At 35.1% G+C, this 18905-nt stretch overlaps 1 protein-coding gene and 1 long non-coding RNA gene across 2 annotated transcripts; one reads left to right on the top strand and one right to left on the bottom strand.

Annotated features, from left to right (window-relative positions):
* Positions 1-1584: 1584 nt before the first annotated feature.
* Positions 1585-17882, bottom strand: LOC103960763 (putative disease resistance protein At3g14460). The gene is given in 6 exon segments (XM_048564648.1): positions 1585-2063; positions 2176-4994; positions 5082-7116; positions 8661-8756; positions 16442-16507; positions 17401-17882. Coding segments are annotated over 2 exon segments (4809 nt in total). The 5' UTR covers positions 7081-7116; positions 8661-8756; positions 16442-16507; positions 17401-17882; the 3' UTR covers positions 1585-2063; positions 2176-2184.
* LOC125468621 lies at positions 17553-18008 on the top strand. The gene is made up of 2 exons (XR_007251012.1): positions 17553-17693; positions 17792-18008. It is a non-coding gene; the product is annotated as an uncharacterized LOC125468621 (long non-coding RNA).
* The last annotated feature ends 897 nt before the right edge of the window (positions 18009-18905 follow it).

Genomic DNA, 18905 nt, shown 5'->3' with positions numbered 1-18905 from the left:
CTGTTAGGCGTGTGGCCTTCAAGCGTGCGTGGGTGCGCGTTAGGCGACATAAATTCAAAAATGGGGCCCGCGGCCCACTCAGATTTCTTAATATTGGGGAGGCCACGTGGCTTCCCCATGTCCGTTGGATTTCAACGGCTATATTTTATGGACCGTTGGATTTTCAAAGGTAAAAAAAAAATTAAAAACCTCATTTAATTTCAGTCGTTGGATCTGAGATCAACGGTCCACGTTATTAGGCTATGGAAATTTAAAAAAAGAAAAAAAAAACAATTTAAAAAGTTGAAATGTTACAGTTGTGCCACGTGGCACAATCTGGAGTGTTGGAAATTCAAATTTTTTAATCCAACGGCAGAGATTAATTAGGTGAATAAAAATTAAAAAAAATGTAAAAAATTATTATAAATCAGAAGAAAAAAAAATGAGAAAATTAAAAAAAAATTGATTTCACTTTTCTATAAATACCTTCACATTATCTTCTACCTTACACCACAATTTCATATTTTCTCAACTAGTTTCAACCACATTCCTATCTTTCTTTCACAGTTTCAATCTAATTTTTTTTTCCATCACCAATAATTGTCTTTTCAGATTTTATGACAAGTAGGGCAACAAGAACGATTAAAAATCTTATCTGAAATTACAAATAAAATTATTTTGTATTATTTAATAATACTTCAAATAATGACACGTAACGCAACGAGAACGATTAAAAATCTTATCCAATATTATAATTAAAATTATTTTGTATTATTTTATAAATAAAAAAATACAAATATTTTATTACCTATTGACAGGGCTATTGAAGTGTAACGGTGGAGATGCAAATACTATTGCCAGGGCTATTACTATTCATTAAGGGTAGTTACTGTTCATTAGGTGGATTGAATAGTGTATAACCTGGGAGGAGGGCTCCAACGCTGGAGTTGCTCTTAAAAAGCATTTTCTTTAACCTTGCCAAACTTGGAGAAGAAAGCTCCTTATTCTTTAAAAATCTCCTTTTTCCGTACTCACTTTGCTGAACAAGTTTCATCATCTCCTTGTTCTTTAAAAATCTCCTCTTCGGCATCTGTCAGTGGCACTTTCACCGAATCCCACAATTACCCATCTCATCTCCCATCAATTTTTTTTCCTCTCAACAGGTATTTCTTTTTCCTCATCATTTTTTTCTTGTTTATTAAATTATTGGTATTTATGATTTCCTGTTATGCCTGGATATTTTGTGTACGAATCTGGAAATTTTGGTAAATCTTGTTCACTTGCGACATTGCATAAACGAAGGTTCAAACTATGAACATACAGTAAACATGATATACATTTTCTAAATGGAATCACCACATTCTGTCGTTTTGCAATCTTGGAGTCCAGGTTTAATTCAACAATTGAGAAAGTGTCTCTTTTAGAAGCAACACATGCGCAGCAACTTGAAAACTTTTGAAGCTCTATGCATCCCTAAGGGCACGATGAAATGGTAATCATTTGATAAGACATGATTAGCAGATAAGATCATCTTGCAATACTACTTAAAACAAATCGAATCCAGACCGCTTGAGATCGATTAGTAAACAACAGAGGACTCTGGTCTTACAACATTCAAGCATGATCATAGATTCACAGTTCCACAGAAATGAAATCATCATCCATATTTTACAAACCAAACATTTGAATTCGAATTCTACAAAGTACCAAAATCTACTTCTCAATAGACATAATTTGGAAACAAACTTGAAAAAGGAAATTCGGAAACTAGAGCTCATAAACTTGTTGAAGCTCCTTTTTCACCGAAGACTAGTTCGATACAACAAACTGTCGTCTAATAGAACCACCGTAAGACACAACAAGAAAAGAGGAACAATTCCACTCCATTTAACCCATCAGTTTCAAACCTTCTGAGAGATGGTAGCTGTGCCAATGCTGGCATTGAAAAACAATGTTCACAATCCACAAGTCCAAGAGTAACAAGATGAGAGAACGAACAAGTCATCTCCTAACCGATTTGGAATTTTTGTAGCTCCGTATCTTTCTATCGCAAATACTTTCAAGTTTATATGGGACAAGAGTACCTGTAAAATTTGTTATTATGTGAACATTAACATTTGAAACATGTTTATGATTTAAAATTTACACAGCCAGATCGTAAACAAACACATAAACTCACGTTGATGAATTACGTACCATTGCAAATCATATCTCTCGGCCATCAATCACTACATTGGGGATGTGAGAAATCTTGGGCCAATCTTCTCCCGTGTCTCTGTGGCACCGTTGTGATAGCAAATCACACTTGAAGATACCTAGACGAGAAAGAGAAGTGGGTTGCCCTTCATCTGGCAAGCTCTGGAGTCGAGGACAAAAATAAATCACCAACTCCTCGAGAGAGATGAGGTGTCTTAACGCCTTGCCGTCAATGGTTTTCAGATTCGGATGATTGGAGACTCTGAGAGAAGTGAGAGTGGTTGGCAGCAGCCCCTCTTCTGGAAATGATTCGCCAATTTCTTCTTCTTCACATTCTGAGAAGTTGACATCCAATTCTATGAGGGAGGTGAGTGTTTGTAAACCCCACCGCATACGGTTTGCCATCAGTTTTTTACAATTCCAGATAATGAGGTAACGCAATTTCGACGGCAATCCCCCTTCCGGAAATGATTCCAATTCTGGGCAATCCCGTATGATCAAAGACGAGAGAGACGGGAGAGAGATTTGCATCTCCACTGGCAATGATGTGAATTTGTTACAATAATAGATTTCCATATTCTTCAAGTTGGGCGCTTGCAGTCCTTCTCCATAGAGGAAACCCACAAATTCTGGGCATCCCTTTATCTTCAGAACAACGAGGGATGAGAATTTAGATTCTTCCGGAAATGATTTAAATTCTTTACACCCTTCTATGGACAGAGACTGAAGAGACGGGAGAGAGGCCTGCATCTCCTCTGGCAGTGACCTGAATTCGTTACATTCATCGATTCGCATCCTCTTCAAGTTGGGCGCTTGCAGTCCTCCTCCATGGGGGAAACCCACAAATTCTGGGCACTCCGTTATCTCCAAATAATCGAGGGATGGGAATTTAGATTCTTCTGGAAATGATTTAAATTCTTTACACCCTTCTATGGACAGAGACTGAAGAGACGGGAGAGAGGCTTGCATCTCCTCTGGCAGTGACCTGAATTCGTTACATTCATCGATTCGCATCGTCTTCAAGTTGGGCGCTTGCAGTCCTCCTCCATAGAGGAAACCCACAAATTCTGGGCATCCCTTTATCTTCAAAACAACGAGGGATGGGAATTTAGATTCTTCCGGAAATGATTTAAATTCTTTACACCCTTCTATGGACAGAAACTGAAGAGACGGGAGAGAGGCCTGCATCTCCTCTGGCAGTGACCTGAATTCGTTACATTCTTTAATTTCCATCGTCTCCAGGTTGGGTGCTTGCAGTCCTCCTCCATAGAGGAAACCCACAAATTCTGGGCATCCCTTTATCTTCAGAACAACGAGGGATGGGAATTTAGATTCTTCCGGAAATGATTTAAATTCTTTACACCCTTCTATGGACAGAGACTGAAGAAACGGGAGAGAGGCCTGCATCTCCTCTGGCAGTGACCTGAATTCGTTACATTCATCGATTCGCATCCTCTTCAAGTTGGGCGCTTGCAGTCCTCCTCCATGGGGGAAACCCACAAATTCTGGGCACTCCATTATCTCCAAATAATCGAGGGATGGGAATTTAGATTCTTCCGGAAATGATTTAAATTCTTTACACCCTTCTATGAACAGAGACTGAAGAGACGGGAGAGAGGCATGCATCTCCTCTGGCAGTGACCTGAATTCGTTACATTCATCGATTCGCATCGTCTTCAAGTTGGGCGCTTGCAGTCCTCCTCCATGGGGGAAACCCACAAATTCTGGGCACTCCATTATCTTCAAATAATCGAGGGATGGGAATTTAGATTCTTCCGGAAATGATTTAAATTCTTTACACCCTTCTATGAACAGAGACTGAAGAGACGGGAGAGAGGCGTGCTTCTCCTCTGGCAGTGACCTGAATTCGTTACATTCTTTAATTTCCATCGTCTTCAAGTTGGGCGCTTGCAGTCCTCCTCCATGGGGGAAACCCACAAATTCTGGGCACTCCATTATCTTCAAATCATCGACGGATGGGAATTTAGATTCTTCCGGAAATGATTTAAATTCTTTACACCCTTCTATGGACAGAGACGGAAGAGATGGGAGCGAGATTTGCATATCTTCTGGCACTGACCACAAGTTTTTAAAACGGCACATAGATATCTCCTTCAAGTTGGGCGCAAGCAGCACTCCACCACCCACAAAACATACCAGATTCGGGCAATCTGATATTTCCAACTCACGGAGGAATGGGAGTTCAATATTGAATTTATTGCATTCATGCGAACAAGCAAGGGATTCGATATTAACTTCCTGCAAACTTAGCCGCTCAAGTCTTGGGAAGTAGTCTAACGGTATTTTCCCCGTTAGTTTGGGACAACAATGCAGACGAAGCTCGCAAAGATTAGGAAAATGTCCGCCTTGTTCTTCTTCACCTCCAGGGAAACACCACTCTTGCCATTCCCGCATACTGCGGAAACTCAGAAACTCCAGAGATTTAAATGCAGGTTTAATTCCCCCATAAAACTCAGACCCCACTAATTCCACTCCATTCAACCCATCAATTTTAAGACTTTTGAGGGACGTTAGCTGCCCCAATGCTGGCAGGGAGAAACAATATCCACAATTCTCAAGTTGGAGAGTGATGAGATTAGAGAAAGACTCATCTCCTAACCAACCTGGAAACTTTGTACCTCCGTATCCTTTTATAGCCAGTACCTTTAGGTTTGTATTGGGCTGCAGGTTGCCCAGCACTCGGCTATCGTTTTGAGAATCAGCAGTGTCACCTTCCCATTTCAAATGTATTTCACTGAGCTTCTTGTCCCTCAGTTTGGCCTCCAAAGCATCCTCAACATGTTTGATATTTTGAAGCCCTGAAATATGAAGATTTCCACTCAAATGTTGAAACCCCTTTAACTCAGCAATGTATCCCCCATCATCTTTGCTCAAGACAAACTCACCTCCAAATGTTTGGAGATCTTTCAACTTGCCCATGTGGGGGGGCATCTTTTTTATTTTCGTACCTTTGAAATCAAGATGGCGCAAGTTGATGAGTCTTCCCAAATTGGTGGGCAACTCAGCGAGATCTACACAATACGACACCAACAACGTTTGTAAATTATACAAACTGCATACCGCGTCTGGTAATTTCTTTATTGGATTCTTACACAAGTTGAGGTACCGCAGATGCTTCAAGTTGCTAATCGAATCAGGCAACTCGCTGATATCATACCCACATAATTTGAGTACTCTTAAACACTGTAGCTTTAAAAGGCGATCAAGTCGTACTGTCTGCAATGGATAGAGATCGCCAAGAATGAAGGTGCGCAGATACTTAGCTTCATAAATAGTGTCAAATCTCTCATAATCAACATTAGATGAATATTGCAAATAAGAAAAATGACGACCCTTGCTCACGTCCGATGAGAAGTCATGGTCTTCCAATCTAATGCAAAATTCCCCGCATACGTAAGTCGCCAAATCATGCATCAGATCATGCATGATGAAACAATCATTTGAAGACGAGTGTTGAAAAAATGACCGTGAGATTAGATCATCAAAGTATTTCTTTCCAACATCTTCCTACCTAGTCTTCTTTTGGGGTTGTAAAAGATCTTCGGCCATCCACAACAAAATTAATTCAAACTTGTCAAATTCATAATCTTTGGGAAATATGGAACAATAAGCAAAACAACGCTTTAGCTCCGGAGACAAGTACTGGTAGCTTAGCCATAGAGCCGGCAGAATGTCAATCTTTGCATCTGACAACTCCCATATGTCACTTTTTAGCACATTTTCCCATTCCTTCACATTTGATTCAGAGTGTAAGAGACCACCAAGAGATTTTGCAGCTAAAGGAAGGCCTTTACACTTGCTAACAATTTGTCTTCCAATTACCTCAAGATTTGGATCTACAATTGCATCTTTGAAGGCATGCTTGGAAAACAGAACCCAACAGTCTTCCTCAAGTAAGTGCTTTAAATAATGGGTTTGAAGAGTACCCATCGTAGTTGCAACGCCATCATTCCTTGCGGTGACAATGATCTTACTTCCATGAGCTCCAGACTCGAAGGGGCGCCTTAAGGAATCCCAAATATTGTATTTCTCATTCCAAACATCATCAAGAACAAAAAGAAACTTCTTCCCCGCCAAAGCATCTTTGAGTTTGACTTGAAGCTGGTCTAGGTCTGTGGTATCACAGGTTTGTGAAGTGACTGATGCATAAATTGTTTGTGTGATCTTAACAACGCCAAATTCATCAGAAACACAAACCCATGCCTGGAGCTCAAAATGCCGCTTCACTTTATCATCATTGTATAAGAGCTGAGCAAGGGTGGTCTTTCCGATCCCACCCATGCCCACGATGGGAATGACGCCAATCTTATTACAAGTAACATCATCTGATAGCAACAATTGAATGATGGTTTCCTTCTCATGATCTCTTCCATATACATCAGAGCCTTTTACTAAAGAAGTTGAAGGCAATGTTTGTGAGATTCTGTGACTACAACGTTCTTTCAAACCGAAGGCATCTTTCTGTTTTGAAATGAAGCTTAGCGTCTCAAGAATTTCCTCTATCTTGGTGTCTATAGACTCATCAAAAGCATGGAAAGAAGCAGAGATGAGGTCTTTTGCCTTGCTTGTGCTACTTCCAAATTCAGCTTCCATTTTCCGCCTTAACATTTCTGTCTTGATCTCGTCCAGTAGGTCATCAGCATGAAAGACTGCCTCTTTAAGCTCATGCAGCCACTGCTTCACAACTGGGTAACTTAATTGCTTTTGCTCGGCATCATCATAAACAGCATTGACAGACAACAACTCGATCTTCAACTTCTTCAGCAACCCATCAGTCCGTTTCTTTCCTCTGATGAAGTTCTTGACCTCCTGAGAATCCATCTTTTGAAATACTTGTTGAAAGAAAGCGGAGAAAAATGCTCCGCCTACCACCTCCAAAGCCATGATCGATCTCTTCTTTGCAAATGGAATTGAGTTTTGCTGGGGAAAGATAATCACAAATTAGCTAGCAATATCAATGTAACGAAAACTATGGTTCGTTTTCGCTACAAATAAACTAATTCAAACCAAGAGTTATTGGATTGATATTAAACAAAGACTATCTTTATTATACTTAACACAAAAGTAGATGCGTTTGGAGTCAATTCTCGTTTGGCATTTCTCGTCGGCTGCCTTAAACTCCAATTTTTAGAGCAACCCTACCCCTAAATGTCCCCATGTGCTATAGGCAACCCAATCCGCCAAAGTGAATGGTAAGTTAGTAACTATCCTTAGTGAACACTAATTGTCTCAGTGCATCTCCACCAAATAGCTCAGGTTATTGGTATTAAAATATATTTTTTTAATAAGAAATAATTTTATTTTTAATTTGGAATGACAATAAAAAATTAGTTGAAAAGTATTTGAAAATATTGAAATATGGTGTAAAGTGAAAAAATATGGTATTTATAGAAAAAAATTTATAACTTTTTTATATTTTTAATTAACTTTTTATAACTTTTTGTATTTTTTATAATTTTCTAATCATGGCTAACATCAAAGTGATGTCATACCACCCAGTGGTTGGGCCAGTCAATTCGGACCTGGGGGAAAAGTGGGGGCTCCAGGGGAGCCGAGGTTATTCATTTTTTTTGGGTAGGGGGATTCCAGAGCTCATCGCCCAGGGGACTTGGCTGGGCTGGAAGTGTTCTAAAAATAAAGGTTTCAATGTTAAAATGATCTCTGTGTTTTAGTTATTAGGTCAATTTAGTCCATGTGTTTTCAATTTGATCAATTTAGTCCTCTTGTTTATTTTCGTTAGCCAATTAAGGACATTTCCATCTAATTTCTGTAAAAAAAATTATAAATTATTGTACTTATTTATAAAATTATTTATTCGATTTAAAATATTTAAAAATGAAATAAAATTAAAAATTAAAAGAAAAATTATTCTCCTTCCAATTTCCCAACCTCCTTCCTAACATTACCTTTTCTATGTCACAACCTTAATCATTTTTCAGATTGGAAGTTTTATCTCTTATATGTGTTATTTCTCTCATTGATTTACATTTTTCTGTAAAGAGAAATGATAATAATATCTCATATAATTTTTCTTATGAATTTTTTAAAAGAAATTGAATGAAATGTCCTTAATTGACTAACAGAGACAAACACGATGACTAAATTAACCAAAACAAAAACATGGGGACTAAATTTGCCATGTGGCTTTAACACAGGGACCATTTTGACATTTAAGCCAAAAATAAATACATATGAAACAAAGGTCCCTTATGTTGAGTGTTTCAAAACCGTATAAAACATGTAAAATTTGTAAATATATTTACGACAAGCAAAACTATGTAAATACATGGAATGTAGGAAGGAAAGTATAGACCTTTTGTTTTGAATCAAGAAAAATACTAATTCTAAAATACAATTTCAAGAACCCTGCCTATCAAAAAGAACGCTAATTCTAAAATACAATTTCAATTTCTCTCAATATTAAAAAGCATGCAAGCAGAGAGAAAAGGCGTAGTTTCTATTACCTGTAGAATTAGCTTGTAAAGACTTGCCCACAATGTTCTGAATCAGTGTCCCTCCATTGTAAGCATCTTTAGAGAAATTTTCTGTAGATAATTCCACTGTAAAAATAAATTCATGTTAAACTTGGAAAGAGTTGCTATTCACAACGCAAATAGAGTTGAAACAAAGACGATCAAGTTTTGTAAGTAATTAATTAAATATATGAAAAAAAAATCACGTCCAAACCGAAGAAAAATTCTACTTTCTAACAATTGAACTTAATATATGAAACCAGCAATTTACATTTCCTGACAAATAGAAACTCAATGAGTCATAGTTGTATTCCAACTTCTGAATTTAGACATCATTATGTTTGTCTTAATCTTTGACAAATAGAAAATGCTGATTCAATGAGATAAACATAATGATTATTCTTGATTATGTTGTTAACGATCCCATTACATACTCTCATTTCTTTTTACATTTTACATACTCTCATTAATTTGTTACTTATACACACTCTAATTTCTTTTTAATCGTCTTATTGAGCAAATAAAAAATGAATCAAATGTTATCTAGTAACAAACTCATTAAATCATTTTCCTACAAGTGATCATTTCCCCTCTACGATGTTATTCAGTAAGAAACTCACTGAATCATGCAATAACAAAATAGATAATTGTTATTAAACTTGTTTTCATCTCTCTTTGTAATCTCTAGTCACTATTTAAATCTAAGATTGATAAGATGAGATATCATAGTTTTAGATGTGCATTGCTTAAAATAATAATTATCTAAAGGGAGAGTTTGGATGTGGTCCTTAACTATCAATGTTCTTTAATTGAAACCTTGTTGGTTTTCAGCTTTTGATCGATGTTCCTGACATTAATGAAATAATGTATTTATATGTAGGTTATTATATTTTTAAATTGAAATTTGAAATTTGTAGTTATAGTTGTTTCTATTTATGAGCATAAATAAAACCCATAATTTGTGGAATTAAAAATGTTAAAAGATAAATTATATTCTCCAATATATTGTGTAATATAAACATGGGTACATTCATAAATAATAATCAAACCAAAACATGAGTACATTTTCCAAAACCACAAAAAAGAAAGGCTTAATAACATTATTAAATTTCTTTGATTAAACTTAACGGGGATACATTCTTAAATCAACGAAATAGAATATACCCATATAAGTTTAAAATATAGATTAGAAAAAAAATTGAATGGATCTTATATAAAAAGAAATGGATACATGTTATACTAAAAAAAAAGTATTGTTTACATTTAGGATTCAAAAATTGAAAAGTTATATGAATGGTTACATTTAAGATTAAAAATTGAAAATATTTCTATAAAAAAAATTAATGGGTGCAAACTAAATCTTTTTTTTTTTTTTGGAAATATTTTGAATTGAAAATTAATTAGGAGTGTAATAAGGGTGTGAATATTAAAACCCTAAAACAATTACTAATTTTTATTTTAAAAAAATTATGTAGCTGACATCTAAATTTATTAATACATTAATGGTAGAGACTTTAATCAAAATCTAAAAATTAATAAGGTTTTAGTCAATAAACATTAGTAACTAGGGATCGGATACTAATTTTCCACAACCACTGTTATTAGAGGTAATTTACAAATTGATTATTTTTCTTCCTAATTAGCAGTTGGATTAACTTAAATGATTATTTAAAGCTTTTGGATCTTGTATTGCTTAGGGCCTATTTGGGAAGTGATTCAAGGTTTAAAAGTGGGACGTGCTTTATTCAGAAGTGATTCTAAACCGCGCAAAAGTGGAACCCTTAATTATTATATTAGTTTCTTTCACTACGAAATGGGAACTTTCATGAAAAAGCTTGAACTAAGTTTATGTTAACAAAAAATCATGTTATAACTTTATTTAATGAAAAATAATTAAATAATAATGAAAAACCCTTAAATTTTAATAAAAATGATAAAATAATTTAAATTTTAATGAAAATGACACAATTTTAATATAAAAAAAAAGAGACATGACACGCAGGCCCCATGCGTACATCAAAGCCACTGTTTATGAAATTGAACACTATTTATGAAACCGAACATTATGTATGAAATTGCACTATCTGAACAGTACTACAATATTTATTAGTCCAATTTCATAAATAGTGTCTAGTTCTTGGTCCACTTTTATAAATAATGCCTAATTCTTGAGCCTGTTTCATAAATAAAGACTAGTTATTTGGTCCAGTCTCATAAATAATGTACAACAATTGATACAATTTCATAAATAGTGTCCCTTTCTTGATCCAATTTCATAAATAGTGTCTAATTATTGGTCCACTTTCATAAATAGTGTCTAGTTCTTGGTCTTGTTTCATAAATATTGTCTAGTTCTTAGTCTAGTTTTGTAAATAGTGTATAGTTCAGTTTCATAAATAGTTTCCACCTATTAGTTTAGTTTTAAAAACATTGCCTAATTCTTGTTTTCGTTCATAAATAGTGTCTGCTTATTTGTCCAATTTCATAAATAGTGTCTATTTATTGGTTTAGTTTCATGAATATTGTCTACTTATTGTTCAAGTTTTATAAACAGTGTTGACTTCTTGGTTCAGTTTCATAAGGTTTGAGACTTAGATCATTTTTTGTCCTGTAAAAGCACCAATTACGCCGAAAATGGAACCCAAAAGTGATCATTTAGATCAAAACCTTGAAAAGTGTTCTCAGTAATTATATTTATGATGTTGGTTTCAATTACTAAATTATAATTTCCTCACATTTTTTACATACCAACAAAAATAAATGTAGCTCTCCATCCAATTTTTTGAGCTTGAGTGTCATCTTGGAGAAATTTTACCTTGTGACCGTAACACAAGTGGTACACTACGTGTTATTATGTAAATAGCGAGAAATTTTATTGTTTTATGTTATTAATTTTTTAACACAAGAATCTCACAACTTGTATAGAGACATGTGGTGTACCACCCTGTGCTCCGGGCACATTGAAAAATTTCTCATCATCTTGACTATTATTGGAAAAAAAAAACACCACAAATATAAAAAACTGGGGAATGCAATTCAGTTTGAACTCTTTTTCTTATTCTAAGCAAAAATAAAATAAATAAAAAATCTATTAATGTATCAGACAATCGGGAAAAAAAGTGGAGTGTGGAAGGGGGGTTGGGGGACGCGCCCAGCACAAGTTGGGTTTTTTATGTTTATTTTTTTTAAATTCTTTTGTCCTTATCATTAAATAAAGTTAATAGATAATTTTTTATTAAAATGTAAAGATTTGAAACCCTTTCTATTAGTTTTCCTTTAAAAAATATGTAGAATTATTGTGATATCCCGTCCCCAAAATTATTATTTTATTTTATTTTTGACGTATTTCGAAGATTTGATTGGAACTAGTTCTTTATTTCTCTAAATTTCAGAAAAACGAAGTGAGGGGTAATTTAGTCATGTCTAATTTTCTCAACTTTTTCGGTCGACTCTTGAGTTGGTTAGGTAGAGTTCGATTCCATGAGCGCGTAGGCGTAAACAGATCTTATTTCCGAGTCCGAACGGAAAAGTTAGAGTCGTTTGAAGTTGATGGCATTTTGGTAATATTACCAAAATGCTATAAATTGGGGGGAAACCTTCAGAAATGGGAGGGGGATTTCAGAAAATGGGAAATGGAAACTGCACAAAACCGTTTTAGGGGGAAATTTGACCCATAAACCCACCACACTTGATCTGCTTGTATCTTTTTCATCCGAGCTCCGTTTTGGATGATCTTGGTGTCCCTGGAAAGCTCTTGACGAGCTCTACATCTCTGTGATTTTATATTTTCCCATTTCTTTTTCCATCTGTGCAGTTCGAGGTCGCAAAGTCCACGACCTTGCCGGCGGATTTATCATCTTTCCGGCAATTCCGGCAACGATTTCCTTCGAGTGAGGTATGAAACTTAATCTACTCTTCATAATCTTCAAGTGGGTATGCTTAGTTTGTGTTGTCGTATTCATTTTAGAGTTGGGTGTTTAGAACACCTAGAAATCCAGTTTTCTCCGGTGAAATTGGACTGTTTCCGGTTAGAATTTATCGTCGGCCTAGTTGTGAAAAGTGTTTCCCTTGTTGAGCTCTATCTACCACGTAAATTTGAGTTCATCTAGTTAATGTTGAAATTCGGGGTTTGTAAACCCTCCCTCTTGACTTCCACCGCGTGTGGCGGTGCGTGGGATCGTTCACGAGTGTTATCTAGGTTTCATATACCTTCTAATGATCATGTGAACCTATGTCTAGCTTGGTTGCCAAAGATTCAATTGTTGGGTGTGGTGATCAATTTGGACCGCCACTTATTTATGTGATTGACGACAATTCGACCATTGGATCATAATGAAACTTTAGTATGTTATCCTCGAAGCATAATGTGGACTTTGGGAAGTTATGGATCATAAATCTGAATTGCGGATTGTTGTGGACCCCATCGTTGACCGAGAGTTGAATTATGGTCAACATGTCTCGGAACGTTCTAAATAATAAAATTAGTACCATGGGAGACTTAAGTGAAGTCTAGTGGGCCTACATTGGTTAGAGAGTGACTTGAATATGTGTGATATGGTTATTACCTTGATTTCTTATATTGGCATCATATGTGAATTTGACTTGGTCTTATAATGTGATTCTATTGAAATGTGATTATATATATATACATATATATATATATATATATATATACATATATACACACACATTTAGCAATGGACCTAAGTTTATTAAACATGATTTGGTTTGTGTACTAATGATGATCGTGATATGTGAATTGACGTGCATATTCGAAAGGTGTTTGATTTACATAAATGGTATGTTATGATGAAATGTGTGTGACTTTAAGATATGTGAATATGAAATGATTTTATAATCATTTTTTTTTATAAATTGTTAATTTTCATATTTAGCCAATGATATAGTTATATGAAGTGGGATTTGACGTGCATATTGGAAATATGGTTTGTTTTGTATGATTGGCTTGATATGATGTGGTGAGGGCTAGTGGTGGACCGTTAACCCATTGTCATGGGGTTTGTTGTTTTGAAACATGTGTCAATGCTCGTTTCATTATTTCATATCTTGTTTCGTTGAGCCTTTATAACTGGAGTAACTTGAGTCATGTGTTGTTTCATTGGTTGGTGGTTATGCAATGTACTCCGCGATTCCGTTGAGTGATGGTCTGCAATCGTATCCTGGTTTGGATTCCGTTGAGTGATAGTCCGGAATCCTTCCTACTCCACTTTGTGATTCCGTTGAGTGATGGTCAGGAATCGTATCTTGGTTTGGGTTCCGTTGAGTGATGGTTCGGAATCCTTCTTACTCCGCGATCCCGTTGAGTGATGGTCTGAGATTGTATCCACCTTAGTTCATTGAGTTTAGTTTAAGATGGTTGCAAATGTGTAGGCTTTGGATGAACTGTGTCGCCCTAATTGTACTTTCATTGTGTGTATGTGAATATGGGTGTGAGATGTTATGGTCGTTTGAAATGAACTTTTAGATGTCTAGGTGCCTCCCTCGGAGTTTTCAAAAGTTTGGTGTTGATTTCTTATGAAGGATTTATATTCAATGTTTATAAATTTTGATTGATGGCTAGGTTTATTATTGTATCACATGTTTATTTTATTGTCCCTTACTCGAGCCTCTCAACTTATCTGAGTGCCTGAATTACCAGTGCACCAATTCCATAATATTGACATTGACTTTACATATGACATGTTTGGGTAGATTATGAGAAAACCGCTTGATATTTTGGTTCCGTTGAGTGGTCCGGAACCCAATGTTGTTGGATTCTGTTGAGTGGTCCGGAATCCTTGCTCTTGTTCATTCCGTAAGGTGATTTAGAATCCTAAATTCAAGTAGATGAGAATTACCCACAATAGATATTGTGAAAATAAATTAGAATTACCATGTTATTATTCTTAACCCAAATTGGGAATTATGTAGAGTCCTTTAATTAAATTCGTGAAATGATATGTTATCTCATTGATTGATTAACGTAATTAAATGTTAATATTGTACTTCGTGATTCCTTGATATGTTACAAGCTATGTATTGAAATATAATGTTGGAAGTATAGTGATTAGTATGATGAAGTGAAATGTGATGTAACTTGGGTATTGGAAATGGTTATGACACATGATTTTAATGCATACTGAATTTCTTGGGAGATGTGAGGTCTAGTAAATGACCGATGACCCATTGTGATGTGGATTTTACTCAAATATTGCTTCGTTTCGTTGAGTTTCGTGAATTGGGTAACTTGAATCATGTCTTGTTCCTTCGAGCTGTTGTTATGTTTCTTGGACTTCCGTTCAATTCGGTTGGGTGGATTGGAACTGAGTTCTATTTGGATTCCGTTGAGTGATGGTCCGGAATCCCCTTTGGAGCCTTGGTCCGTTGTGCGGTCCAAAATCCCCTTTTCTAAAGATGTAGTCTTCAACTGAATTGTGTTGCTCTAGCCTTGCGTTTCGACTTGTATGTGTTATTGATGATGTGATTGTGGAATGACGTTGGATATGAGTGGAATTATCATGAGTATTTTAGTTGATTAATATTTCTAGAGATTAATATGTTCTTTGTTAATTCTTAAATATGTTACTCGCTATGAAACGCGAATTTATGTGGGAAACGTGAGGAATTTATGTGAGGGTTGAAGTGGATATGTTAATCGTCATGTGTGATTGTTATGTTGGATACCATGGTCATTGTTATGACTAGACTTGTTGATAAATGTGGTTAGAGAATGGTATTATAAATCGTTGGTTCTTTGAAATGATATATGTTGTGAATTGCGGTATTATGTTGTGACATAATGACCTATATATTGATGGAGGGGAAATCATGATTTTCAGATGGGTTGTTATGTAACCCTGAGTCCAGTATTTTCATGCTTGTCAAGTTCTATTGATTGATTGAGAAATGTTATACCTTTTGAGTTAATCGGACTGTGTTATATATCAATTATTGTGCATGACGAACTACGAATGGCTTGATCTCTGTCTAGGGTACGTAGGCAGTCTAACAGAGAGGTTAGATGCAGCCATAAAGCATACGAAAATAACTATGTGATTCGATTATTGAGTTGTGCTTGCCCATATCCCGAAGGTGGGATATGATAGATACGGATTTTTGGTGACGCCACGTGTCAATTTTGGACGTATGTCGGGATTGGGGCATGACAATTATTGTCTATTTTAATGCAATTCTGCAAAGTTAATTTTAATAGAAAATACTACTCTCTAATGATTTTTCGGACCCAAGGAAAAGAAGACTTCAATTATTAGGTTATGTGAATCAACTGATAGAGCCATGCAAAGATGGCCACCTACCTATTCCAAAGCTAAAATTTCAAGAGGAAATCTACATCAATGATTTGGTAAGATGACTCAAATGTGAGAACCAATCAGAGAGCACCAAAAGATAAACCTCGGTACTCAGAGCAACAAAATGACAAACCAAGGAATGCAACGATTATGATGTACTCAATTATATTTCAGGAAAAGACTACAAAACCTACTACCCCAAGCCTATATTGTTATATCACCAACGTCCAGTTACAGATAAGAATCAGAATAAGCACCATAATCTAAAAGACATGATTTTATCACGCAAAGAGAAGAAGGATATCAGCTGATGATTTTCTGTACTTAATTATCAAACCACTGCATACTTTGATTGTGTGGGAATAGTTTTATGCCAACAGAAGCAATATGGCTTCTCCCAACCCAACAAAAGGGTTTTCTTTTTTTGTTGAAAAAAAAATTTCACATGCAACATTCATTTACCTGTAATTGAAGAATACGAAGCGCCGGAAACTGGAATTCGTCCACAAAAAATCAAAACAAACTCCCCTGCAAAGCAACCAAACTTAATTTCAGCAATCTTATCTAAAATTTAAATTTAAATTTTAAATCTCATACTAAACAACTTTTTGAGTCTTAAAAGAAAATTGTTTTTAAGAGATGTCCTTAAAAAAATATTTTGAGAAATGATGAAATTTTTTTAACATAATATCAAACAAGCCCTCAAGACCTGGTTTGGTATTGAGGTGATTCTGAAAAAAGCTGGTGTCAAAAAAAGCTGGGAGTTGTTTTTGTGTTTGGTAAACATTCAGCTTCAGCTTTAGCTTTTTTTCACAGTTTTGGATGAAAAAAACAAAAAACAAGAAGCTGCAAAACCCAGCTTTGAAAAATTGATTTTTTCACATCTGTTTTACATAAAAGTTTACCAAACACTATAATACTGTTTTTTTTTTTTGAAAAACACTTTTACAAAAAAGTTTACCAAACATTCTGTTGCTTTGTTTCACAGCCGCTTATTCTCACAGCACAGTAGAATCATCTTTTTTTCAAAGCATAACAATATCAAACCAGCCCTAAAAGCCTTCGGAGCCTGAAAACAAAAGTTTCAAAATCAGAAAAACCAATGAAACCAAACCCAATTTAAAACAAACTTTTCAAGTATTTGAATATTATTTATGGATCAAAATCATTTTTCCATTTTGTATTTGTATTAATTCTATGAAGCATGCAATTAGTGAAAAACAAAACCAAATTCAACACATCCAGAATTCAAGAATCTTGAGTACCTAAAAAACTTCTTACCTGACCCACAACCAATACTTTTTTTTTTTTTAATAACAAAGCCCTCGAGTCCTCGATCATTAATTCAGAAAATAATGCATGCTACCCAGACAAAGAAAGAAAAAAAAAAAAAGGAGCCCCAAATTGGTAGGAGAACTCACCATGAAACCGAACTTTTTCTGGGCTTAAGGATTTCTTCGAATCGGGACCGGATTTTGTTGTGGTTAACAGGTTTTAAGAGAGATTGTGCTGGGGTTCGTGGTCTTTTTAGAGAGAAGATTTTTTGGTTCGTGGTTTGTGAGAGAGAGCACTGCTGAGATTCTGCACGCAAATGGAACAAACAGGTCTCTTCTAAGAGGTGGTGGCACCCCCAGCCAACAAATAGTAAGTGGAAATTTGTAAATCCACCGATCAACATTGAAAAGCAAAGCAGGAATGGGAAGAAAAACGAAAGGTATTTTCGTGAAGTCACTGTTGGTAAACAGTGCCCTTCAACTGAAGTTTTCGTATAGGTATCATGACACAATACTTAGCGTAGTGCATTGTATACAGTGCTGTATTATGGCGGCTGAAAGCTGATCGGAAATTTCACTAGGCATGGAGGGCCTTCAGTCAAAAGGTAAGTGCTTCATGGGATTTCATGCTAAATTATGGATTTATTTGATTTTAGTTTTTGAATTTATGTTGTTTGTTGGTTGTTTGGTGATTTGCTGTAGTCTAGAAGGAAGTGTAACATATGATAATGGCATGTGTTTGCTGGCTTAATTAATGTTGTTTTTGTTTGTTTTACTAAACATGGTAAAACGTGAACTCCGAACAATTTGATTCTTCATTAGAGTACGTAGAAAGTCTAACACAAAAACATAAAAGTTAAATGAAACCATAAAATTAAAAAATATTACTGAGTTGCTGAACCATTTATTTGCGTTTTCGATCATGTCTCGAACGCAAAGCATGATACATATATAAATATCGGTAACATTATATGTCGATCCTATAGACATATCTTAGAATCAAAACGTAACAAAATACCTTCAGCGAGAAGGCATCTTCTACCAAAGATGGTCCACAAAAGGACACGCATTATGGAAAAGGAATCCAATAATGCTGCAACACGACAAAACCAAAAGATAAGGGAATCTTACAAACATTAATAAAGTAAATTAAAGCAAACCATTCCTTCCTAAGGAAACATTTCATGATAAGGAATGTCTGCCTTTCATTTTTAATGTTTTTTGTGTTTTTTATTTTATGTAATTACGATTAAATTATGTTAATATTTTATATTTTTTTATAAAAATAATAAAATAAAAATAAATAATAATATAAAATATTAACGTAATTTAAATGTAATTACATAATAAAAAAAGTACAGAAAGAACATCAAAAGTAGAGATCAGACCATTAATAAAGTAATAGCTGGCAAACTTTGACGTCTACATCACGCCAGTGTAGCGTGGCAAAAACGCTTGCTTTATTCACATGTTTTGTCTGCAATAATAGGGCCGATAGAAATATAAAGATGGATTCTGACTTCTTTCATTTTCATACTCTTATTATTTTTATTTATTTATGTGATTACGGTTAAATTAAGTTAATATTTTCTATTTATATTATTTTTTATTTTATTATTTTTATAAAAAATTAATAAAAAATATTAACATGA

Source organism: the organism of the source record quoted next, unplaced genomic scaffold (genome assembly GCF_019419815.1).
Source record: "Pyrus x bretschneideri cultivar Hongxiangsu unplaced genomic scaffold, Pyrus_bretschneideri_v1 Contig39, whole genome shotgun sequence".
NCBI lineage: Eukaryota > Viridiplantae > Streptophyta > Magnoliopsida > Rosales > Rosaceae > Pyrus > Pyrus x bretschneideri.
This window is presented reverse-complemented; position numbering and strand designations above follow the sequence as displayed.